This window comes from Lytechinus variegatus, chromosome 1, assembly GCF_018143015.1.
Source record: "Lytechinus variegatus isolate NC3 chromosome 1, Lvar_3.0, whole genome shotgun sequence".
Taxonomy (NCBI): Eukaryota; Metazoa; Echinodermata; class Echinoidea; order Temnopleuroida; family Toxopneustidae; genus Lytechinus; species Lytechinus variegatus.
Genome location: NC_054740.1, coordinates 60,548,713 through 60,575,923, shown reverse-complemented (window position 1 = coordinate 60,575,923; position 27,211 = coordinate 60,548,713). Strand labels below are relative to the sequence as shown.

The 27,211-nt window shown below is 36.3% G+C and overlaps 1 protein-coding gene across 1 annotated transcript in view; it reads left to right on the top strand.

Moving 5' to 3' along the window:
* The first annotated feature begins 359 nt into the window (after nucleotides 1–359).
* The window catches only part of LOC121418653 (gamma-aminobutyric acid type B receptor subunit 1-like), a 50,958-nt gene continuing 24,106 nt past the window's right edge, over nucleotides 360–27,211 (top strand). The window contains exons 1-4 of the mRNA XM_041612634.1: nucleotides 360–497; nucleotides 10,776–10,946; nucleotides 24,476–24,577; nucleotides 27,049–27,163. Of these exons, the coding sequence (XP_041468568.1) occupies nucleotides 384–497; nucleotides 10,776–10,946; nucleotides 24,476–24,577; nucleotides 27,049–27,163 (502 nt within the window). The 5' untranslated portion in view covers nucleotides 360–383. The remainder of the gene's footprint in view (nucleotides 498–10,775; nucleotides 10,947–24,475; nucleotides 24,578–27,048; nucleotides 27,164–27,211) is intronic.

The window sequence follows — 27,211 nt, the reverse complement described above, 5'->3', positions numbered from 1 at the left end:
TTTCGATATTGAAAAATTGCTTATTTTTTTATTACACAAAATTGCTTTTACTAAAATCTTAGATCTAGTAATTACGAAAGGCTTTTTGTGGAGCCTAAGATGACTTAACTCGAATCTGGGTCATTATGACTGTACCCATTCTATGGTTTCCAGGATCCTGTAATGTAGTGAAATGTAATTTGATTGTTTTTTCCATAATATACGATGAATCTAATTCAACAGCTTAATTGTTGACTGTTATTGAAAGCGATCAAAATCAAATAACTTTTCACAATTGTTAAGTAGGGCCTAATACTGCTGGAGACTGCTGAAAATACTTAATTGGTAATTTATAATAATTTTCTTGTCTCCCGCAGTGTAATGGTGGCAAAGGGACCGACGTAATGTACAAAGAACTCTACAACAAGACTACGACAAAGATCATGGTCCTTGGAGCAGGCTGTTCGATAGTTACCCAACCAACAGCGCAAGCATCGCACCTGTGGAACCTGCTTCAGGTGAGTACTGTTCTTTGACCCCCTGTGGGCATTGATATCATCATGGTTGCCCTTCAGCCGGCTAAGAGTTCTTGACTGGTAGTCCGTAGTGTCTCATCCCCATCTCACAATGCACCCACCCCCTTCTCCTATATGCCCTTTGCACAAAACCACCTGCTTCAGGCGAATGCTGTTCTTTGAACGCCTGTGGGTGTTGTCATCTCCATGAACATACACGGGCCCTCTGCACAATACCACCTGCTTCAGGAAAATACTTTTCTTTTAACGCCGCCTAAGGATGTTGGCATCTCCATGAGTATACACCAACTGGCCAAGAGATCTCGACTGGTCCAATTGTGTCCCGTCCGCATCTTATACTAAACTCACCATCCCTCCTAGGCCTATCAACACAACCCCACCAATTAGCTGAACCATGAATATGACCCGTCTCAAGAATGTACATTCCTTGATCGTGGATGTAGATTTTCGTAGAGGGGCTTCCTCCATTCTCTCCGGGATGCCGTTCCATAAAGCTGTTCGTAAGTTAAGAGCGACTTTAAGAACGACTGGTGATCCTGTCATACGCGCTTAACCATCGCCTGTGGTGTATAACATTTACCAAAAGAAAGGATCACCAGTCGTTCTGAAAGTCGTTCTTATCTTACGAAAAGCTTTATGAAACACCCACCAGGGGCCCGTTGCATAAAACTTTTTACCTGAGAAAACTCGGGTTGTTTTTACCGGAGTTTTTGCCCTGTGTTAAAGTCAATGGCAGAAATCAGAATAACCTTAGTTTTCAGTTTTTACCGGAGTTTTCTCAGGTAAAAAGTTTTATGCAACAGGCCCCAGATGTGTTGACATTGTCGCATTTCCAACAAAAACAATCTTGACATGGCATCCTACGCCCCCCTCCTCTCTTACTGGTTAGCAAGGCGATAAATACATTCAAATTCCTGATTTAAATCAGGAGAAGGGAACATATCTTGTATTCGTACATGAAAGAGTGAAGGATATGAACGTGGATCATCCATTTGTTGAGACGTAGAGACGTGGTCGCATTTCATAAGTTGGGTATGCAAAAAGGGTGGCGTATGAACAATTTTCCACACGGTGCCATGGATAAATTGTTGCTACATCACAGCATCTTGACCAAATTTATTGGGTCATATCTCATTTTGAAGCTAGAACTATAGGCTAAATATATAACTATGAATGAGATCAACACAATATCAGGAACAAAAACTATAGCACATTAAGTTTGAAGTAACAGGGGTGGCGGAGCCGGTGGATGCGGTAAATGATAAAATATTAATTAAACCTAATTAACAACTTACTATAATATGTAATATGATTGTTATCCTCATATTTCTGGGCGTTTTAAAGCAGGGAACAACTAAATGTCATAAAAATTTGACAATTTTGAAAATATGCAGCAATGGAATACATGTGTATGTCAGCTCTGATCCGCAACCTAATCAATTACTAAACCGGAGAGATTTGGTTAATTATCTAATTTGTAATCTTAATTTTTAGTACAAATGTTGTGTATCATTGCAACAAACATTTCTACCCATGATGTTGTCATTTTGCCAAGCATATAAATACAGTGACATGTATTTTGGGGGCAAAAATGTGAAATTAAATACTGTTAATTAATTAGTATAATTAATATGCATACAACAATAATAGATAATTATTCGATTTTTGGTACAGATTTAATTATTGATGTTTCAAGATTACAACTGCAATTTACTAGGGTGATCCAATGTTGCATTAACTTTTGACACCATTTTATGTGCAGCAGGTCCAATTTGAGAAAAACACATTTCAAAATTCACATTTACATTGACGTCTATGTAATAATTAGCTGTTAGTTAGTCATTTTCAGGAAAAATAAAAGTATTCGAGACTTAAAACTTTTCCATTATTTAGAGAATGGTAATAGCTATAACATATCAAAAAATTAAATTTTTGACCATTTTTACCCTGTTCGCGAAATTGGACCACCTTATGACATGCGACCACATATACTTTGCTACACACTGTTCAAGGGCAATTCGTAAGACATTTGATCATATTGGTTAACAAGATATCGATGGACGAAAACAACTCCCTCTGTTTCCATCATATCGTAGCAAGTGGGGAAGACGGGAATTTCAGAGGGGTGTTTGGTCGAAGTGTCGTACAACTGATATGATTATATACCTCTCAGTCCCCCCCCCCCCCCATCACATTCCCTCATCCTCACCTTAACATTTTTTCCCTGGCCTTTAAAAACGGCATGTTAAGGATAACAATTGCCAACTGTTTGTCCAGATTTTTATGTAAGGGAAGACGAGAAGGTCATAGATGGCGTTAAAATCAATACGCTCTCCATTTGGAATAAGCCTGATACACTTTATAGTTCCGATATTTCAAGTGGTCAAATCAGGGTCAAATTGAAGATGAGGAAATGGGCAGAGCTATATTAGATTAGAATGTAGGAGTGAATTCCATCTTTTGAGTTATTTGTAACCTGTACAGTTAATCAAATAAGATATTGGATGTTCGGAGCAGTGTTTCGCGTTTTGCCGGTTTTGACCTAGATCTGAATGAAAGCCAACTCAATCTCGGCATTTCATCCGTTTGAAATGATTTTCATTAAAAGGATGTAATGCATCCTGATGGGCGTTGAGAAACTGATTGATTTTTGGTCCTCACGAAAACATCACGAAGATGAATATTGTGAGGGGAAAAAATACAACAATATCAGGCATTTTGAAAACATATGATATTTTTTCCAGCCATGTCCTTCAGAACACTGGTTCGTGTATGAACGGCCAACGTGTGATATAAAGAATATAATTTGGTCATATATATTTATTCATAGAGAATATCAACCGTGAAAATTATTATCAATCGTCCCCTTGTGAAATGATAATTATACTTCATGAAAAAAAATATGGTGTGAATTCATAAATTTCAATTTCAAGATGAAAAACAAAAACACGAGTTATTTGATCGACTACAATATCATACGGTTCAAAGTATTGAAATGTAATCTGACGGATAATTGATTTGCATTTGGGTTTAATAGATTCTTGGAAGAAATTCTGCCCACGTTGAAAATGGACTGGAATTTCGTTGTTGTATTTTCAAAGAAAGAAACTGATGTTATTTGCGTCTGCACACTGTTAAAATACACAATATTCCACTTGTCAGTGTTGTACTTTCAACTCACTTTTGAAAGGAAGAACTTTTTCTAATTTGGTTTGCTACTATGTATAGACAAAATGTGATGTGTGTGTTTTTTTTTCACGCAAGCTTATTTCTCAACGTAATGATTTACAAAAGACACATTATGCAAACTTGCTTTTATTCGATACAAAATGGTTAAAGACTGAGCTAGGCTAACTTACCAGTTGCAGAAAATATGCCTATTAACGCCATATTTCATATCTTGCAACAGAAAAAGAAAATCCCTAATTGAGTGTACGAGGAGTATATAATTGCTTGTTTTTCTCAGAATATCAGGGCACCATTTCACCTCTGGTTTCATGAAGCCTGGCAGCACTTACAAGTTGTCATTATCTGACAGTTTCAGTCCGATATCGGTGCTTCTCAGCCAATCAAAGCCAAGGACAAGTTGGGGGCGTATGACGTAGTTGTCAGTTTCGACATCTTGTCAGACGACAAATTTAATTCCCCCCCCCCTGTCCAAGAAATATTTCACTCTGCTTTAATCGGGACTTTCGCACCACGACGCATGGCGTATTCAAGAACAGAGTGAATCTATTGAAAATGCCCGTCAAATGACAATGAACAGCTGGGAGGTCTTTGTCGAAATTGGTGAACCGGATCAGTAGTTTCGTCCGAGGTTTCGGAGCAGACGAAAAATTGCAAATATTCGCGTGTTCAGTGTCCAGGACGAAACTGTGTTTTGGTTTACTTATTTTCGACAAAGACTTCTTGGTTGCTCTTTGTCATGAAGGGTATTTGACAATACATTTTCTATGATCTTGAATCTGTCGTGCATTGTGGAGCGAAAACACCCGATTGTTAGCAACCAGCAAAAACTGTGGTGTTGATTGGTGTACATAGAGAAAACCACACCAGTCATTTTACTCAGGTGTTACTTCAATAAATATTGGCTTATTACAACACCTTTGGTTGTTTCTTTACACTATTTGGTGTAAGGTTCCATCTCTTTATAGGGTGTTATTCTGATACCTCATGGTGTGGTCATCTAAAGACCAAAAGTGATGTTAGTTTTAACACCCAAGTTTTGCAGTGCATGGTCCAAGATATGTTTTAGTTAGTCCATGATGTTTGGGAATTAGCAAGACTTTGAAATAAATGAAAAAAAATGACTTAATCAATGGATACATTTTATAACAAACTTTTATGGTACCATTAAAAAGTGAATGAAACAATAAGTAGGTGAATAATGAAATTGAACACAATCGATACGCGAAGAACTACCTCGCATCCAACGATTAATCGCTTTGGGGAAAAAATATTATTATATAACTGTTGCTCCTGTAAAATAATTTATTTATTGACCTAATAAAGGATGACTATCATTTCAGAAATTATTATATTTCCTACGTGGTTTCGATCAAGGCAGGTGAACGACACGTGTAGCACGTAATTATAGAAACCACAAATTCGCAGAAAGTTTCTAAAGAGAAAAAGATTCTTTATAATCTTCTCATACTCATATTCACCGCAAATCATCTCCCGTCTTCCCGCCAAATGTCTTGCTGTTATCAGTTTTTATCTTATCTACTTTGACAGGGGAAGGGATGTATCTAAGAATGACCATAGCTATTCTCTCTCCGATGCGTGAAGGTTATCCAACTCTTTATTGGATTATATATATACTGACACAGATCTTTTGGTTATAATTTGTATATCTAGATTGAATAGGTCGATAAAGTACACACCACGTATACTGGTTGGGCAAGAGATGATAACACCCTACATTATACGTGGAAGGTCGTACATGCTTAAAGATAAGTGCACCGTAATTTAAATGCTTAGAATTAATCTTACGAACGTTTGCAAGCCTATTTTACATGGCTGGACATATAAGACTTTGAAATATTATTACCATTATTATTATAATGATAATATAATAGTTATTATTATTGTTAATATTGTTATTATTATTATCATTATTATTATTAGTAGTAGTAGTAGTAGTAGTAGTAGTAGTAGTAGTGGTATCATCATCATTTTTATACTATCTCTAAGGTCTTATCCATTTTCATCGAATCCTTGCTTTCCCCACACACAATGTATGTACTATCTCCGCATGGTGAGCGTCCCCAACAAGAGTTCCAAGGCTTAATTGCTAGTGATATTTCCAATGGCGCACAGATGGGGGGTGGGACAGTTACCCCCCCCCCCCAGTTTTCCACGACCATGAAAACAAAAGGAAAGGAAAGAGAAAAGGGGGAAAATATGATGTTATTCTGAATATGTCAAAATCAATCACAGAATCAAACTTTGGTGATAAAAATGTCGAAATTCTGGCTCGCTCGTAACTTTTTGTGGAATTTTGCCCATAAACCATATCTGGTCCCTCAAAATTGTTGGCTTATAACGCCACTGTACATAACATAGGCTTTTGCATCCTACCAGGTACCCATTTAACACCTTGGTGAACAGTCGCAAAGTGTGCATTAATGCCTTGACAAAGGACGCTAGCTAGGCCGCAGTGGGATTTGAACACACGACTTCTGAGAATCTTAACCCCGACGCCAAGGTGCTTACCATTGATATTTATCATAAGAAAATTGAACGATTCATTATTTTGTGTGTATCATACCCCTAGATTTTAACAAAAGCTCCATTTATTCGCCTATTCTTCCACCTTCTACCCCGTAGTCCAGTAGACAGCCCATAGGCCATGTACATGACCAGGAAAAGTTGTTTAAGTACAAGGTTTGTTGATGGTTTGAAGTTAATGCAGCTTTAATGCGACGATAAATTTGAAAGGAAATGAAAATCAGTGTCTTAAATTAATTCCTCATCACAGAAATCATTGAGAAGAGTTCTGTTATTCATGTTTAGGTCTACTAGATTAAAACAGCAACAAAAGAATCTTGATATTTCACATAAGCATAGTATTGTAATTATGTTAATTACCATGATTACATTGATTAGAAAGGAAATCTATTGTCATAAATTAATTCCTCGTCATAGAAAACCTAAGAATAATTGCATTATTCATATTTCCGAGCTCTGTAGATAATAACGTGACAAAGAAATGTACCGGCCGATTGCATATGAATATTAATTAGCCTATTACGGTAATTATGATTACATTAACCAAAAAGCCGAAATCTAGAGTCATCTAGAGACAACCTTAGAAAAGCTGTATTATTGATGTTTTCAGGCTTTGGGGACATTAATGACAAAGAAATACACATGTTAAGCATATAGTGTATTAAGCTAATTATGGTAATTACTTTATTGGCTTAAAAGGAAAACTAGAGTCATAATTGATTTCCATATCATAGAAACTCTAGAAAAGCTGCATTATTCATGCTTTTGGGCTTTCTGGATAGAAATGACAAAGACATCCATGTATATTACACACATTCTGTTGATTAGTGAAATTATGCTAATTACGACAGTCATACTGTATAAAAAGGAACATGAGTCATAAATGAATTCATCGTCATAGAAAACCAATTATGAGCTGTATTATCTATGTTTTCGGGGATTTCCGGATATACATTCACAAAACGGTCTATATTACACTTATGCTAATTAGCTCGTTATTTTAATTACTCTGGTTATGATGACTGCTTTACCTAAGAATAAAAAGATAAGAACATGAATTAATTCCTTGTCACAAGAACCCTGGGAAAAATAGTATTATATGTGTTCAGTCTTTCTTGTTTTAGACCCGTTTTATAGTAGTTGTATATTACATGTAAAAATTATGCTAGTTACATGATTATTCCAATCCAATTTAAAAAAAGTGCCCAAGGTTGCCAAGGTGGCAACCAAGCTAGATTTACTTCAGAGCCCATCTAGAACGCACATCAAACAAAAAAAAACTTGTATTTTATACTTAAAAACTTTTCCAGGTACGGATGACCTCTACTGGATTACCTATTTTCAGTTCAGTTCAGTTCAATTCAGTTCAATTCATTTATTTCCAAATAAAAATCACAATATAAAAATTCATAAAATACATAATTGAGCAAATGTAAACCAATGTATACAATAAGTCAACATTTAAACAGAGGAAATAGGGAAATTATAAAAACCCCAAAGTAGAGTTTGTCAAGATAACCTCCCACAAAGAAATTAGACAAAATATAATTGACAAAGTAAAATATAAGAAACTTATTTGCCCACAATAAAACACAAGATCAAAAAGAAAAACACAAAACAAACCAAACAAACCCTACACAAAGGTAAAAGGTGGAAAATAAATCTACACAAGTTGAAGACTGATTAAATGCTCCTTTATACTTATTTTAAATGCATTATAATTCTTTATTGATGTTATATCACTTGGCAGGTCATTCCAAACTGTTGGTGCTTTATGACTGAATGAAAATAGCAGATAGGATTTTTCGACTGCCCATAAATGATATTTATTTTTATTCCTTGTATTATAGTTATGTACCGACATATTTAATGAAAGCATATTATTAAGTAAACAAGGTAAAATCCCAATTTTATGTTTGAACAGTAAAATCAAGATGCAATATCTATTCAACTGATAAATGTTAAGAATTTTGAGTGATTTGAACAGGGGTCTACTATGGGCATAGTATGAATTCAAAGAACATATTCTAACAGCCCTCTTTTGTAATAAAAAAGGGACTTCAACTTAGATTTGTAAGTGTTTGCCCAAACAGCATTACAGTAAGTCAAAAATGGTAAAATAAATGTATTGTAAAGCAATCTCAATATATTTTTAGGTAATACTGTTCGCAGTTTACCAATGATACCAACACCCTTTGACACTTTGTTTGCAATATACATAATGTGATCAGTCCATGACATGTTTTCATTGATAAAAATACCTAAAAATTTAACAGAGTGGACTCTCTGGATAATCTTGCCGTTCATTGTTATCTTTAGCTGTTCAGAAATATTTGTATGAAATTTAGATTTTTTGATATGAAAGTATATTAAATTAGACTTTTCAGCATTCAATGATAATCTGTTACAATTAAACCAGTATGAAACATTTATTAATTTGTCATTTAAATTGTTTATTGATAAGTAATTTTTTGTTGAGTAAAGAATGTTGGTATCATCGGCAAACAAAATAAATTTCAACTCATCTGAGCAATTAGGAAGATCGTTAATAAATAGTCCAGTATTATATGTTATTCATCCTTTATTATATGTTCATGGGATAGATGTTGAATGAAACCCTGATAAATTATGTTCTTATATATATAAGTAAGCAAGGGAACATTTAAAGGACATTGGAGCAGTAAGAAAGGTCTACATCCCCCTTGCCAACCCATTGCGAAATCCCATCAATTTCAATGCTGACGTTTGAAAAAAGCTACGTGTAAAATTATATATCAAGTTGATTGTATCAGATATTCAAAATTTTTAGCACACCAACGCATAAATCGTAATGTTTGTAAGAAACCCATATCAAACAAGGCCATTGCAAATGCTGACCCTCTTTCCAATATCTTTTAATCGTTCTGTCATGTTTTGTTTTCCTTCGCATAAGCACAATAAAAGTATGTTCCAGATTTGTCAAGATATCGTTCGCCTGACCTAGATGTGATATTGATATCGGTCGACTGATGGAAACACAGGCGAGTTTGCCGTTATTTTATGAAAACCAATAAAAACAGAAAAAAAATGATGCATGTTGCATGTTTACAACTAAAAATTATTATTTTCTGGGCCTATTGTCATTTTATTTGTGTTCGGCATTTCAGCAAAGATTAAGTTACAAGCAATTTACATGATTACAAAGACGGAACAAGGATAGCTACAGAAAGTCCAGGTGGGTGTTTCATAAAGCTGTTCGTAAGTTAAGAGCGACTTTAAGAACGACTTGTATCTTTTCTTGTGGTAAAGGGTATATTCATTGGCGATGGTTTAGCGCATAAAAAAGGATCACCAGTCGTTCTTAAAGTCGCTCTTTGCATACGAACAGCTTTATGAAACGGCCCCCAGGTTACCTGGAAAAGGAAAAGTAAAATAAGCTACTATAGCATGTAGGCTTTCCTCCCCTACCTAGACTTGTAAGTACATGTAAACATCCACGATAGTGAAAGCACACATGAAAATTCAGATAAAGAAATAGCATGCTTAAGTTGATATGTATACAAAAAATAAAAAATAAAGTGGGATACGAAACAAAATATAGGTCATCTTAAAAGAAAAGGTGTGATGATTGATATTTTATTGTAAATATTAATTATATTGAAGAAGTAAATAACAAAAAATACAAGTCAAATGGTTTCGAATTAAGAACCAGAAAGGAATATGACGGTCGGTATAAGAAGTGTGTGTTCATTAAAACAAAAGGGAACATAATGTACTGTTACTTTTCTTCATCAGGCTTAACAAGAATTCGGAATGCATCGCCATTATTAGTCTGAGAAAAGATCAAATGATTGACCAGAATACTGCTGAAAACTATAAATATAAAACTGAAGTATGCTGCATGGTAATGCTTTCAGTTATGTCTGAATATTGCAAAAAGGGCATCCGTTATTTATGTTTTATGAGGTAATTCTATTTTAAACCCTGTTTATATTTTGAGTGACGTTTTGTAAAAAAAAAAAAGGGAACGCAAACGCACATTTTCACTCCAAATTTACCATTTAGAAATTCACTCCCTGAAGAGCGAACATTTTCATTTTTCGAAAACAGGGAGGGAAATAAAAGTCAAACAGCACGATATCTTTGGTTGATTATGATTACTATTTGGCGACTCTGATTACACTACTCCAGGCACCACTTTTCTTGTACATGTTTATTATACTTCAGGGGGAGGAGGGGTAAACAGATGGTCTTGTACTGCACCAGTGTACACCTACACAAAACAACTAGTATATCTATCGTCTCCAAACAATGTTAATATTCAAAAAGAGAAAGCCGATGAATCAAATATCTAAATGTAAGGTACTTCTTTTTTTTCACTCGGCTATCCACAGATAGATTTTTATACGCCTTTTCCTTAATTCTTGCCATTATTTCTGTTGTTAAACATTTTTTGCAGAATATGTGCCGAATTGGCGCATGATCAATGTTTTGAGCCCAAATCATATACGTAACCATATTTTTTAAATTTTCTATTTAATCTTTCAGCTGTCGTATTCTTCGGCCTCACCAAAGTTATCCGAGAGAGATCTCTTTCCGAAGTTTTTCAGGATGTTCCCACCGGAGACAGTCTTCAACGTCGTGAAGTTCGCCATGTTACGTCACTTCAACTGGCATAAGGTCGCCACTTTACACCAAACCATCGAACTCTTCTCACTGGTATGTACTGATTCTATTCTATTCTATTTAATTATACAATTTCCTTAAATACTTACAAGATTGTTACACACATATAGATATGAGGATGAACATATTAATCAAATTTTTATTGAACAATTTTTAACACTCAAATTTATGTTAATTTTGTGTATCCTAAAATAACATTCTCATTGTTTTCGTCTTGAATTTCTAACCCCCAAAATACTGTAGCCCCTCGAACATAAAATGATTCATGTTTAATACTAGCGATACAAAGTATCACAAAGCGTTGAATGTAGTTCGCATTGCTTTCACCACCCCTTAACAATATTCACTTTTAAAAATCATATCGAGAACAATGTTCCGAATTTCCGTGCCTATTGGCTTAAGTTAATATCTATCTATCTATCTCTCTATATCTATCTATCTATCTATCTTTCTATCTATCTATCTATCTATCTATCTATCTATCTATCTATCTATATATAAAATAATCACAAAAGGTTTAGTAAATGCCGTGGATATAAAATCGTAGATTTTAAAAGGAGCATAGCTCTCAAAAAATGAAAGGTAAAGTCACACTCTTCGTCAGTGCCCATGATGTGACAAAAAAAGAGAATTCAAAATCCATTACTGAAACAGTCGTGAAAAACACGTCTGTTCATGGGCATGCGGATGTGTATATATATATATATGTACACACACACACATCATCATCAAAGTTTAGACTCACAGTTAGTGGTGCTATAAAGTAAGTGATCCCCACCTTCATGCGGAGTGTTGAATGGAGACAACAACACTACAATGTTGGGTGAGCCCAGCGAAAAAAACTTTATTGAATGTAATATTTTATCACCTGACTTCACAATTAGATATCTAAAACATTGCAGAACCAGAACACTTGAAATATGATCATTTTCCGCAGGGGTTCACTAACTTTTTAGCACCACTTTATCTTCCAAAAGACAGTTTAATTTTATGACAATACCTATCTGTTTAACCAAGATTAATACCAACTAAAAAAAAGTATTAAAAGAAAACCACCTTTTTGTGGGGCGAGTTCACAACACCTGGCCTCGCAATAATATATGGGTCATAAAATCAAAGATAAAAGGATCACTAATTTCCTGTAATGTTTATCGCATTTCCGTTCAAGGTTGACAAGCCCATAATGTCATTCATTTAATTTTTAAGTTCATGTTGTTGATGTCCCTTTTTTTACTGACAATTGTTACAAGCTATTAAATTCCTTGATATTTAATATATATATATCTTTGAGGGAACACATTACAAATGAAGATGTAAGGAAGCAAACAAACAAAAAGTTTGCAAAACGGAGGCTGAAATGGCTTGATCACGTGCTGTAAGGATGCCAGGAAACAGCACAGTCAGGACGGATGTTACATGGAAACCAGGAGGAAGGGAAAGGAAAAGAGGGAGGCCGCATCAAACATGGTGGGGGGGACAATTAAAAGAGATCTTAATGATCAGGACACAACTTGGAACGAAGCAGTCCCCATCGCCCAGGATCGATGTCCAGTGGCGGACCCTTCCGAATCAATGTCCACATATATATGGAACATGCTAAGTTCTAAGGTCTAATTAAATTCCTTACAGCTGATTGCCTGGCAGAAACATTTCCAGTAAAAGTAGTCTGTAAGACTGTCCCCTGTAATTCAAGTTGGGATGATTTTATATCTCACTGTATCTTCATATAAACTGACGATGATGTATAGGATTCACCACAGGGCATAATTACGAATGTCATTTATCATCATTTCTCTCTAATTTGTTGAAAGGCAAACCTTGTAGGGAAGTTTATCTTCATTTCTTTCTGCCGTCGAATTTCATTTTTTGTTTGTTTCATTGATCAAGCTCTCAATGGAAAATTTCCACACAATAATATTTTGATACACAGCTCTATAAAGGCATTGTTTAATTTTATTCGGGATCTAAAAATGTTTCTCTTACAGCAAATGCTGTAACCATAGGTCCAAAACTCGAGATCAGACAGGAATCACCTAAAGATTTTTAGGCTAATCGATCAATATGATGACTGCATTCATTAACGTCCATACATTTTAGCCAATGGAGGGAAATGATAATTCGTACTATACATGTATTGAGAATCATGTAATGATACGTTATCAAAAATATTTTCTAGGTATCCTCCAAAAAACAATGTTACATGCACTAGCAGCCTGTAGGGCCTTGCATACATTCGTAATTCCGAAGCTTCGTAATTCCGAAGGTTCGTATTTCCGAAGGTTCGTAATTCCGAAGGTTCGTCAATCCGAAAACGAAATAAGGTTCGTAATTCCGAAGGTTCGTTAATCCGAAAACGAAATAAGGTTCGTAATTCCGAAGGTTCGTTAATCCGAAAACAAAATAAGGTTCGTAATTCCGAAGGTTCGTTAATCCGAAAACGAAATAAGGTTCGTTAATCCGAAAATTGAATAAGGTTCGTATTTCCGAAAATGAAAATTATTCATTTTGGTAACAAACACGGATAATAATAATAATAGCTGGGAGAACAGTTTTCAGAACTGAAGTGGCTTCCCTGGGTAAATAATATAATTTTTATCATTTTAGGCCTACATGAAATTTCCAAAAGTTTGAGCACGTGATTCGCTGGCAACATCTCACAAGGATGCCCTTTTAACAGTAATTGACCAAATAGGCGAATTTTACATTTTCCCAAAAACCGCTTGCTCGCTACGCTCGCAGAAATGAAACGTAATATATAACTTACCAATCAGAGATCACTTAATTTTTTTGCTCAACTTAATTACTACAAAACACACAACCTCTTTACACAGATGATAATCTTATGGCGAAAATATCCGTTTGCACCAAAATGCCCCTATTGGCCCCTTTTTTGGCTCCCCCCAAAAGGAAAATACGTTCCGCCGCCACTGGTTGAAACACGCATCGTCTTCATGGCTAGCTGCAAAAAGTTCTTAAAATGTCCCCTTTAGATCAGGTCAGAGCTTATATTTAAAATTTCTGTTCGCGCTTCTTGCTCGCAGTTATTATCTAGTTACATAGGCATCTCGTTTTGAAGATCACAAACATATTGCCCATCATATTAAAAAAAATATAGCTCGCGCTCGCATTATTTAAAAAGGGTTTATCATGTTATTACATATTTACTTTATTTTATAAGTATAAAGCTAATTATTGACTGTTAGGACTACCCTTTCAAAAAACAAACAAAAATCAACTTTAAGCTGCCGATCGAGGAAAATATGGCCGAAAAAAAAATTGCCCCCCCCCCCATTTGACAAAAGTTGGATCCGCCGGGAGGGAGGCAGGGGGCACTTGCACCCCAAAAATGAAATAAAAAACAGGGAAATGCATAATTTTCCAAAAATGGGAAAGATCATTTTTCAAAAATAAATATGCCTTTTTTCATGTTTTCGAAATAAAATACTCTTTTTAAAGTAAAGTTTTCAGGCTGGAATATTGCAAATTTTCAGCTTGCGCTTCGCACTCTCAGTTATTCGATTGGTGAAATATGTATCCTAAAGAGGTCACTAAATTCTTTCTTTAAGATTCCTTTTCTGGTCAGTATATTTAAGCTCGCGTATTGCGCTCGTGTTAATTCTTTAGTTAGATGTACATATTTTTAGTGACAGCAGAAATCTGCTCGGATTTTTAAAAACTTATTTCCATTTTTATTGAAATACCCTTAAGTTTTAGCTTGTGATTCACGCTCGCAACACCTCGCAATAATGCCATTTAAAGAATAATTGACCCCCAAAACGAGTTTTACAACTTCACATTTGATTTTTTTACCAAGCCGCTCGCTCATTATACTCTCTCCCGAAAAATAAAGGCTAAATATACATTTTGCCATAATAAGAAGTCATTTCAAAAGTTTTTTTTTGATAATCTTAAGGTGAAAATATCACCAAAGTGCCCATTTTGACGTATGAGTTTCATTTTTTGGCTTTACCCCCCAAACGAAAATTCGTTTGGCCGCCCTTGCCTTCCCATCCTCATAACAATTGAACGGCAAGTGTCCCCCCCCCCCTTGCCTCTGCCTCTGCTTTCCCGGTTTTCATTTTTCGGATTAATGAACCTTATTTCGTTTTCGGATTAACGAACCTTCGGAAAAACGAACCTTATTTCGTTTTCGGATTAACGAACCTTCGGAACAACGAACCTTATTTCGTTTTCGGATTATCGAACCTTCGGAACAACGAACCTTATTTCGTTTTCGGATTATCGAACCTTCAGAATAACGAACCGTCGGAATAACGCCACAAATGTTCGGATTAACGAACATCGAGGTATAGGCAATTTACGTGTTTCGGAATTACGAACCTTCGGAATAAAGAACCTTCGGAATTACGAAGCTTCGGAATTACGAAGTGTAACCGTAGGGCCTCATATGGATTTTATTTATCATTTATTATTCAACTACAAAAAAAAGTTAAAGGCCACCGCCATTTCTGGAAGGAACCACTTGTATTTTGTTTTGTTTTTGACAAGCACTAAAATGGGTCATTGAAATTCTGTCAGGGTTCTCTATGGCAACGCCCCATACCCCACTTAGGTATAGGCCTACGTACCACGTGACGTATCAATTTTTCGATTTCCTTCAAGAAGTTTTATTTTCTCGTTTTTATTCAAATCAATGACCGGACATGTTGGCTCAGTGGTAGAGCGCCCGCCTCATGGACGGGAGGTCGTGGGTTCGATCCCCGGCCGAGTCATACCAAAGACTTATAAAAATGGGACCTTCTGCCTTCTTGCTAGGCGCTCAGCATTTAGAATGGAGAAGGGTAATAATAACATCTTATGTTATGCAGGGCCCGCTGGAAGAACAGCTTACAGCTGAGAGTGGCTACCCAGGGTAGATAAGAGTTATTATTATTATTTAACTTTTTGTTTGGGGCGGACTTGTCCTTTAAAGGTCAAGTTCAATCAAGAAAAAAAATCGATTTGAATCAATAGCGTTGGAATTTTCATAAAAAATCGGATGTAAAATAGGAAAGTTATGACATTTTAGAATTTCGCTTATTTCTCTCAAAACAGTTATATGCACTATTTGATGACATGAATACGAGAGAGCTGATAATATCCCTCACTCACTATTTATTTTGTTTTTTGTTGTTTGAATTATACAGTATTTCAATTTTACAAGTCTTACAATAAGGGCCAACTTGACTGGCACATAAAATGTTAAAACAATGGTAATACCACATGTTCAGTGAGGAATAGCATTTCACATGACAATGAGGAGAAAATTAGAATACTTCAGTTTTCATACAATACAATACAATATAAGATAAATAGTGAGTGGGTGACGTCATTAGTCTCCTCATCTGGATACCGACCAGGGTGTACATATAACTATTTTGTACAATTAAGCGAAACTAAAAAATGCCTTAACTTTCTCATTTTGCATCCGACTTTGATGAAATTTTTACTGTTTTGCACGTTGTTCTATTTTTATTCAAATCAATTTTTCGTTGGGGTGGACTTGTTCTTTAAGTGACAATTGAATGGAATAAGCTTTACTTTTTATTTTTTTATTCTGGTAGAACTTGCGGATAGTTAGTAATTAGGTAGAAACAACATATTTCCATCCCTTTAGAAGTTTGGTATTTATCAAGATCATTCATCACCATAATATATGGCTCTTGGAATCAAGATACAAGGACTGTCGATTTCCTGTAATATTTATTACATTTCCATTCAGGGTTTATAATCCCATAATGTCATTCATTTGATTTACTTATACATACTGTAAGATATTCTTCTATTCGGAGAGCATCACATAAAACGATTGCTGGTGCCCCTTTTAATGACAATTGTTACAAGCTATTAAAATCCTTGCTTCTGATTGGCTGACAGAAACATTTCCAGTGAAATTAATTGCCAAGACTATTAGTGAATTTATCCTCTTGATTTTCAAGTTCGGATGATTTGATATCTCACTATGTCTTCATGAAACTGACAATGATGTATCGGATTCATTACAGGGCATAATTACGAATGTCATTTATCATCATTTCTTTCTACTGTGTTGAAAGGCAAACCTTGTAGGGAAGTTTATCTTCATTTCATTCTGCCGTCGTATTTTAATGTTTTTTTTATTGATCAAGCTCTCAGGGGAACATTTCGACACAATTTAATACACACCTCAATAAAAGGGACAGTTTAACTTTATTCAGGATCTATACATGCTTCTCTTACAGCCAGTGTTGTAACCAATATTCCAAAACTTAAGATAAGGCAGGAATCACCTCAGATATTTACGCTAATCGAATGCCTTATACGACAGTCATAAACGTCCATATACTGTAGTAAATGAAGATTGTCATTTTCAATAGTTGAGAATCATGATGCTTTTGAAATAAAATCTTCAAGGTATCCATTAAAAACGAGTTTACATGCACTGACAACATGAAGAGCCCGACATGTCTCAGACTTTTTCAACCTCCACAAATACACTTTTAAATTTTGTATTTTTATTTTAAAGTGGATTGATTCTTGTCAAACACTCTTAAAAATGTTGGGCAACATACTGTCAACATAACAATTGGTTAAAACTTCATCCAATTCTGGGTAGTTTTAATGTGTTGTTTGGGTGAAAAAACTAAACAGTATTGGTTGAAAACTACCCAAAGTTTGTTAATTTGTTAACCAATTTTGGTGTGGACAGTATGTTGCCCATTATTTTTTGGAGTGAAGAAGATTTTTTTTTTCATTTCCAATGGAATTTGGAGACCTACATGTTTTTCATAGCAATTTTGGATATTTATTATTTTTTTGTTTGGCTCCAATCATCTTATTATTTGCAATGCTGTGTATTTCTTGATGCAATCCTATACATATTCCCCTCCATGTCCTCGGGGATACAATCCTTGATGGGTTTGATTAAACTTTTTATATATCCTTAGATTTTTTTTTTACTTCACAGTTACTTGTATATGGATGAATTAAAATAAAAAATAGATACAAATACAAATATACAATAACTGATCAACGAGACAAAAAACAGCGTTATACAGTGCGTCCCACAAAAAACGAAACCGAGGTTTATCGATAATTTATCATAACTTAATAACAAATACAATAGACAAATTACGTCCCCTCTTTCATCTGAAATTACTTAGATTATTTCTCATTCACGCATGAGTGAGCAAAAACAATTGGAAGAGGGGATACCAAAAAGTCATTTAGCGGGCTGTATCTGGGTTTCAAAATGAAAACCACATTTTAAATAGTTCAATATCTGCTCTTTAATTTGATACCTCAATTACAGAAAATGGTCCAGAAATAACAAAGTTCTGGTTATTTGAAATAAGGCTTGAATTTCAATAATTTCATGAAAATGAAGAGGTTCTACAGGCAAGCGTTCAAACTCACTTGACGATCAGCCATGCATTAAGTCTTTTGTTAACCATGCGATAACTTCTGTGGGAAACCGGTGAAAACACGTTTATTTAATGAAACTATGGAAATACAAGCATTGTTTTGAGGGAAAATAACTTTTTTACTTCTTTAACATTTTTTGTGATTAAGGTATCAAATAAATGAGCAGATATTGAACTTTTTAGGCATGTGGTTTTCTTTTTTGAAATTCAGATCCCCCCCCCCCGCCAAATGAGTTTTTGGTATCCTTTCTTCAAATTGTTTTTGCTCACTTCTGCGTGAATGGGGAATAAATCTAAGCAATATCAGATGAAAGAGGAGATTCTATACATTGGTAAGACATTTGTCTATTGTATTTGTGATTAATTTATGATAAATCATCGCTTTATCTTGGTTTCGTTTTTTCTGGGACGCACTGTATTAGCAAAGGAATTATAGGGCTTAAATCAACAATTTACTCATCTATCATATAACATTTGCCTTTATCTCAGAGAATGCTTTCAAGTACGGTTTGAACTGATTGCTTTCCAAGTCATGGTCATCTCAAATCGATCGATCGGTCTCGCAGATATGACAATTATCTCCATTCAAAGTTTGTTAATATGAATAAAATCAATAGCTCATACGATTGCAATATTATTGATCTTAAAGTCAAGGCAGTATTTTGTTTAACTTCCGTACGATATACCAGTCTTCAATGTAATATCAATTTTTTAATCAGCGGCATTTAAAAAAATCTTCATTGTTCTAGAAATTTTATTCTTTATATAAGATTTGGAAAATATTGATTTTTAGCGATCTAGGTTGCCCGAAAATAAGTTTTCGTTTTATAACCTTGGTTATTGTAAAATAATACCTTTTCTATAATAACAAGTGATATTTTATTCGGTGCCAGGTAAAAATGGCAGAGGTAAAAATGGCAGAGGTAATAATGGCAGAGTAAAAATGGCAGAGGTAAAAATGGCAGAGGTAATAATGGCAGAGGTAAAAATGGCAGAGGTAAAAATGGCAGAGGTATAGAGATGGCAGAGGTAAAAATGGCAGAGGTAAAAATGGCAGAGGTAAAAATGGCAGAGGTAAAAATGGCAGAGGTAATAATGGCAGAGGTAAAAATGGCAGAGGTAAAAATGGCAGAGGTAATAATGGCAGAGGTAAAAATGGCAGAGGTAAAAATGCCATTTTTTACCTCTGCCATTTTTACCTCTGCCATTTTTGGGAGAAAACAGGATTTGTCTAATTCCAAAAGGATGAATCACTCTTTTTCTAAATTAAAAGAAGAATAAAAAAATATTCTGTGAAAAATGCGAGCGAGAGAAGAAGTGAGCGAGCAAACAAATGTTGACCATTTTACTATAAAAATCTAATTTTTGGTAGATTTTTACGTAATATTCAAAAAAATAATAATTTTTTTATCTCCTATTTTTCGTTGGTGTGATTTTTGTTGTTGTGGGTGGGGAGCATGACCTCCAAGTACCTCCGAAGCACCCCCATCTGTAGATTAACCCTAATATAAACATACCTCCACTCAGGTACACTACTAATTCAACCCCCTTATTTCTACCAAGAATTTGGTTTGTAACATTCTGTTGGAAGATGGAAATACAAAGTAGAATAAGTAGATCTCGTGCTGTTCTGTCACAGTAGAATAATATTGGTATTTGTTATCCAAAGTGGCCGCGGCTGGTTCTTATATTCTTGATTTGAGTTTGTTTCAAAATAATATAGACCTTGAAAATTCATCGCAAAGAAGCAGTGCATAAGCCATCCAACTTGAACAGGGTTGAAAAGTGTCTCTTAAGTTTGATTAGTTAAACCCGTTCTCATCATGCCGAACATAATTATCTTCCCTAAAACCAGGCCTCATGACTTGTATTCAAAGCATGTAGGCCTATATTATGCGATTTCAGAATAACAGATATGACCATGACATTCATGTATGAAATATGATTTAGGAGCGGAATCAAAACCTCTCAAAATATTAGGTTCCAGTTCCGGATGGCAATGATGTATCTTTTATTCCGAATTTGGAACATCAGATGAAGATTTGAAACCTTATTGATCTTGTTAATTATCGATGCCATAGCTCTCGGGCGTTATCCGACTTTGGCTGATGAAGATATTCATTGCTTCCTTTGACCTTACTAGTCGTCCCCAGTCCCCTTGTTAATTATTGTATCAGTTGATATGAAAACAATGCAAAGCAAAAAAGTTCCAAGCTTTTCGAATTTATGAAAAGTTTTAACTGACATGCAATTATCTAGGCCTATTCGGTTTTGTAAAAATGTCTGTTTATTATTGTTGAGAAATATGCTTTTCGAAAGTTACAAATTGTGTTTTCCGGTTTATGAACAGGAACCGCTCCCTCCCTTTCAAAAACATGAAGCAAATTCATCGTAACTATATGAGGGAGAGATGAATTTTCATTCCTGTCAAACTTTTTACAACGGGAACATGTTTTTCTGACGTGGTCATGAGTTCATGAAAGAAGTTCGATGTCATCGACCCTTTCCGTTTTTGGATAAGGGTTGGTTGTATTTATTCTTAAGTTGTCTTTGGAAGATATGAACTTAGTTCCTTGTAATCCCAGAATTAAACGATTCTCTTCATTTTTTTGTCTAATTCTATTTTCGATTTTTATTCGTACAGTAAGTACTCTACCTCGTTCCAGTGTGGGGTGATTGGTTGACGATTAATGATCTGTTTCATTTAACTTATTGTGTATAATTCTCTCGTAGGTATATCCCCCAGTCCTTAATTTTAAGCCGATGAGTCAAGACTGTCTTATTTCCGGTGTGCTAACAAACTCTGCTTTCAGATTTGTCACGTCCATTATATTGTTACTTTTGTATGAGAGTAAATTAAGCCTTTGGAAATAAATGTACGATAATTGATTGAAATCCTGGCTTCGATTTCGACGACTGACGGGGGGGGGGGGGGGGGCGGGGAGAAGTTATCGAAGCGCCCCGCCCCATGGTTCCTGCTGACAAGAACTTGCCAGTGCAGTGTCAGTGAGGGAGAAATCATCCAAAAGCATCCAAAATTCACTGGTGCATGATATTCGATTCTTTGAAATAAAGTGATTTAGTGAAAGTAATCTCACATGAACCTTGTAAGCTCAGGGAAATTCACGAAAGCATCATTTTTGTCCTGGAAAGGCAAAGATTACGAGTGATGGTAAGAAACTCCGGCCGTACCGGTACCCATCTTCGGGACTGTGGGCGAAGTTACCCCTAGGGCTAGGCCCTACGCCTACGGCGCTGGCGGCGGCGGTGATGAGATGGTTTTGTCGGAGTGGCGACGAAGGCCCGAAAATTATGGAATGTCAATTGTTCTCTGAGTCATAGGAGAACCCCCCCCCCAGCTTTCTTCTCTATTTGTAAGGATCTCGGTAAGACTTAACTCAGGTAGCTCCGGACCGCGAAGCGGGCTGGAGCCTAGGAATAGGATTCGACCATGCAAAACGAGGGAGACACTGGGCGGGGGTAGATTGGGGTCTCACTCTCAATAGTGATCTTAATTCTTATTAATAAAATGTGGAAACAGAAACTAGGCCTAGATCTATGCAGTTACCACGATTATATGGATGAAGGTCTATCGTGACACACAAATCCTGACATCGAGGCATAGACTAGAACCTCAAAAAGCAAAAAGTTCTGTCGTGATACCTCTCCTTTCAAAATTCAAGACAAAATGGCCGATCGAGACCGAGGCAATTTTTTTTTTTTTTTGAGATTCCGGTCTGTGCCTCGATGTCAGGATTTGTGTGTCACGATAGACCTTCATATAATCATGGTAAGTGCATAATTTCTGTTTCCACATTATATTGAGATTACTATTGAGACCCCAATCTACCCCAGTCCCGTGTCCTCGTTTTGCACGGTCAACTCCTGGGCAAATATGCGAGGTAGATTTAGTCCATGATTGGAACATGATGGTTTTCCTTTCAAATTTATGATGGGGGTCCTAAAGCTATGCAATTTGTTTATAAATGACAAAAAATATGCCAATTTTAATTTTTGAACAAATTGTGGCAAACATTTTAAAGATCATTAACCAAGAAGAAAATATCACAAAAGTCACTAGATCTAGATCAAATATGAAAATTCTGCTGCTGTTTTCCGAACACCTCTTGATTTTGACGCCCGATGTAGAGGGGTTCCTAAAGCTATGCACTCGATTTATCATGTAAAGAAATGGTATTCTGTGCCTCATTTCTAAAATATGTTCATATCATTATATGATAATATGAAATTAAAGCGAATATAACTTCATAATTCTAAACAGTTCGTCGGCGGTTATCTGAACTGTTGTGTCAGTCAATTTTGGTAAAAAAATTTATTTGAGATTTTTGCAGAAAATTAAAGTACAAGTTCTACTCTATTCACTACTAAATTTTTAGGCAGTATTTTATTTCGTTTTCTGAGATATGAGAGGATTTTCATGGCGATGCCACACAAATTTTTAATAAAATGCTCACATCCCATTGGAAACGTGTAATGTAACAGAGTGATAAGACGCTTTGACTAACCTCGATTTCAATGCGCTCGGTCAACCAAACCGTTGTATTGGCACTGGCACTGCATTGACTTTGCACGTGAAAAGCGATACGAGGTTTAAACTGATTGCGTGCATTGAAACCGCCGTTGCTTTTTCCGTATGGCGGTCCCTCAAACAGAAATTACAAGCATGTAGCTCTTTTTCCATATTTTCTCGAATCCTTTTGTGTGAAAATAAAGATACCAATGTCAAGCAAATCTCTTGGTCTTTCCAACTATGTATTTTTCAAGCAATGAATATTTTGTCAGGCTGGGGAACTAAGTGTGAAATTCATAGTAAACTGAAGTTGATTATCTTTGAAATGGGTTTGCACCGTCGTACATGTATGTGTGATACGACAGTTTGGATGACTGCTGACGAGTTTTCTAAGGAGAGGGGGCACCCGGGGGGGGCACATTTCCCTAACGCAGGGGCCAGAGCTGCCAACATTTGATAATTGTTGAGATTGAGATTTTATGAGAAGCGAAGCGCGAGGGAGTGGGGGACGGGATGACCCCCTGGCAATCTAATATATGCTCCATTAGTTTACAGCGTACACTAGTTTAATGGCATTAATTGGCTTGTTCACTCTTTATGCCCTTGTAGATAGCTGCAATCTTGGCCTTACACCAATCATCAGGAAGAAGTCTTTGGTCATAATTATGATTGCTGAAAGATTAATTGCTGAACTAGCTCTGGAACTGCAGCTTTTGAAGTATCCAGTTTATTAAACAATTTTATGATACCACTCATTGCAATGACAATCTCAGGCATCTCTGGGAAATTCCTTTGAGGTAGGTTAGGAGTCTTGCCAACATCTCTGGACAAGACACTTTGGAATTGCTCAGCCATGTCTGTTTTTCCTTGATCATCTGGATCCCAACATTATCCTTTCGCCTAGTTTTTACGTATTTCCAGAAATCTTTATAACCTGCTTCAGATAGATCTGATATGAATTCTCATCGTGTCTTCCCAAGCTCTTTGTGAACTTTATGTTTATCCTATTGAACTTGGTCTCCAAGTTTCTTTGCTTTTGAGAACATCCTCTCCTTTTGACAGAATCTCTTGAGTTTTGATGTTAGCCAAGGCACACACGGTTTTCAGGATACAATTCTGGAAGGTACACGCTTTCATGTCAGGTCATGCACTGTATCTCATAATTTACACCAGTTTTCTTCAACTGTTTTTACAGTAGGGTTTCAGTTAAGGTAAATTAACTATTAGTACTTACAAATATTTAAATGGGTACTATGGAAATTCAGCCCAAAGTTTCTTCTCTCAACCTAAATATTTCTTAGAGGCCATTCTAGAAAATTGTTCCAAAGACGTTCCAGATCACGAGTAGCTGGCCACTTCTTCAGTAAGAGAGTGGTCCATCAGTGGAACAAACTTCCGGAAGAAGTTGTGTCTTCACCTACAGTGGCTACCTTTAAAAAACGACTGAGAACCATTCCTTTAGGAATTGAGGGCTAATCTACCAAGTACCTTGGATGCTCAGTAGTTCAATCCACCAAAAGAGATTGAAAATATTTAATATAGACCTTTAAGAAATTAAATGATTTTTACATTCATTTCATAACTGTATTTCCTTCTCTCTTGTCTCTTTTTTCCTGAAATATTTGTAGCCTACTGCGGATTTCCTGACTGGTGCAAGGATGAATGGGATTGAGATCATCGCGTCGGAAAGCTTCTCGGAGGACCCTTCACTTCAAGTAACAAACCTCAAGGTAGGATGTTACACTCTCTCTTGGTGTGTTAAAATTGACACCAATTAATGTCCATAGGTAACCACATCCTAGGGTGTAAGAATTTAACCCTAGAATTTTAACATAACACCAAACAGTGATAAAATCATAACAACCAGTGCCGGCTGAACAGAAATGTTGTTAGCCCAATAGAGCGCCAACAGTAAGCCCAGTCACATATTCTGGATTGTGAAGTCAAAACATTTATTCCAATGTGTAAGTAATGCATTGTTGTAAGATTGGACATCGCGGCCACATTACAGGGCCTCTGTTAGCGCATTGTTAGCACTAACAACATTTCTGTGCGGTCAGTACAGATGTTATAATACCACCCGTTCCGGGGGCCGTTGCAGAAAGAGTTGCGTTTAAACGCAAGCCAAAAAATCAATCGCAAGTCCCAAATGCGCTCTGTTGATTGGTTAAAAATCAAGTTGCGCATGATTTTTAGAGTTGCGATTGCAACTCTTTCTGCAACGTGCCCCAGGCCTCACAGAAAAGTTGTTAGCAATGCTAATAGTGTTAACAGAGCACTAATAGTGAACCAAGTCTCTTCTTTTTTATATGATGTCAAACATTGTTCCAAGAGGTAAGTCATAACAAGTTGTTTTAACATTAGTCAATGTTGTGACATTACCAGTTGTAACAGGGCCTCTGTTTATTAGTGCACTCATAGCTATAGCAAGGATTCTGTGCGGCCGGTAAGTGTTAACTTGAAATACCCATAATTGAGAACATCGGGGTAAAATTATTGAAGTGCTTCTTTGTACACTGGTTAAAACCACAGTTTTATTGATGTGAAGAATGGTACTAAATCTGATTTAGTGTGGTGGTCTTAATAAAAGGTATTAAAAAACAGAATGGTGGTTATTTGAGCCTTTTTTAGCGGGGGGGGGGGGGTTACCAAGAATATAGCATTTCCATAAAAGAGCACTGTTTATTGAATGCCTTGCCTCATGAGCATAAGTGCTGGGGCAGTGAAGCAACCATGGTAGATACCGGTGGTATGGAGTGGTGATGATTGGTAGTGTGTCTTCAGGGGGCGTGCTTGTGTATTATGAGAACCGGAATGTTTAAACAGACATCAGTTGGTGTTCGTAGAGCACCTTACCCTGGGGTGTTGAAATTTCACCTTAGAGTTTCAACATAACAGAGGATGTTAAGCCCAGCCCATGCTATGCGACACGACTGCACCAAGATTTAATTGCAACAAAATCACAGTGTGCACCACCCCATAACACCCAATAACTGCAACTGCGATCCTATTTCTTGCAGTAGGATCCCAGACCAAATCTCAGACATTTGACATTTCAAATCTGTAGCAAATTTTTTTGTTATTTTTTATTAATTAGAGCCAATCAGATTTTTCCTAGATGGCAAGGCCAATTTGCTGTGCTGCTGCAGCGCAGACAACATATGCGCAACAGAAGAGAATCCATGGAGATGCAGCAACTATTGCAATGTGTGCACTGGCCTGCTGATGCAATTGCACTGAGGTGGGATTGGCACCTTGTTGCAATCTGATGCAATCACATATTGCATAATGTGTGCTGCATGGGTTATAAAGTAATAACCAGGGGTGCTGTAATAACACCCTGGTTATTGATCAAATAAAATTTAAAGGTGCACATTTCCAGGATTCAAGAGGGGGCTGTTGTACGTACATACATGCTGCAGATGATGGCGCTACCTGCTCGCTAATTGACACCAATGTTATACAGTGCAGATGCCATGTTGTGAATGCCCAGACTCTTGACGATTTCTCAGTTAGTGTACGCTTTAGCTGCGCTGTTAGAAGATTTTGGCAGGTTGGCTCCGCATCCTGTGTGAAGTGATGTTTGGGCCAATGTCGATGTGGCTGAAAGCAGTGTTGCATATGTGTACTGTGCCTGTGTTGCGCGACTGGCTGATGATAGACAGATGAATGGAAACTATGTCTATGATCTTTGTCATACAGATGGCGCTAATTTCAGTGTAGATTTCAATATTATACAAAGTTCAGTTTATGTGACTGTACCAGATCTAGATCCTCGATGATATACTGACAATAAAGCCTGGTTTTACAGACTTTCTCATGAAATCAGTGTTTACTGCAACTACATACTGGTGATGTGCTCATTTTTGATCGGAGCAATTGCATTGGAGCAATTTCTATAGCATTTCAACACTACAGAGATTTTTCCTTAAAATTTTTTATTTACTTATGGTTGACTTCTTATTTCTGAAATACATCCTGGCCTAATCCCAGGCTCAACATCAACAGCAGGCGAGGTAAATGGGTACCCGGCAGGAAGTGTTAAGCATTTTGTAAGGAAGTAATGATATTATTATTGTTATTATTATTGCCCTAGTTGAGCTCACTATCACATACTCCGGGGTACGTATGGCAACAAAGTCAAAAGAAGCTGAACCAAGATTTGTAAACAACTCTTAATTTCTCTGATCAATTTATACAGAAACAAGGAGCACGCATCATCATCGGGAACTTCTACGAGAACAGAGCCCGACAGGTATTTTGCCAGGCCTACAAAGATGGGCTATACGGCGAGAAATATGTGTGGATAATAACAGGTAAGGGACATTAAGGTAAGAGGGAATTTTTTTCTTTTTAAGTGGGAA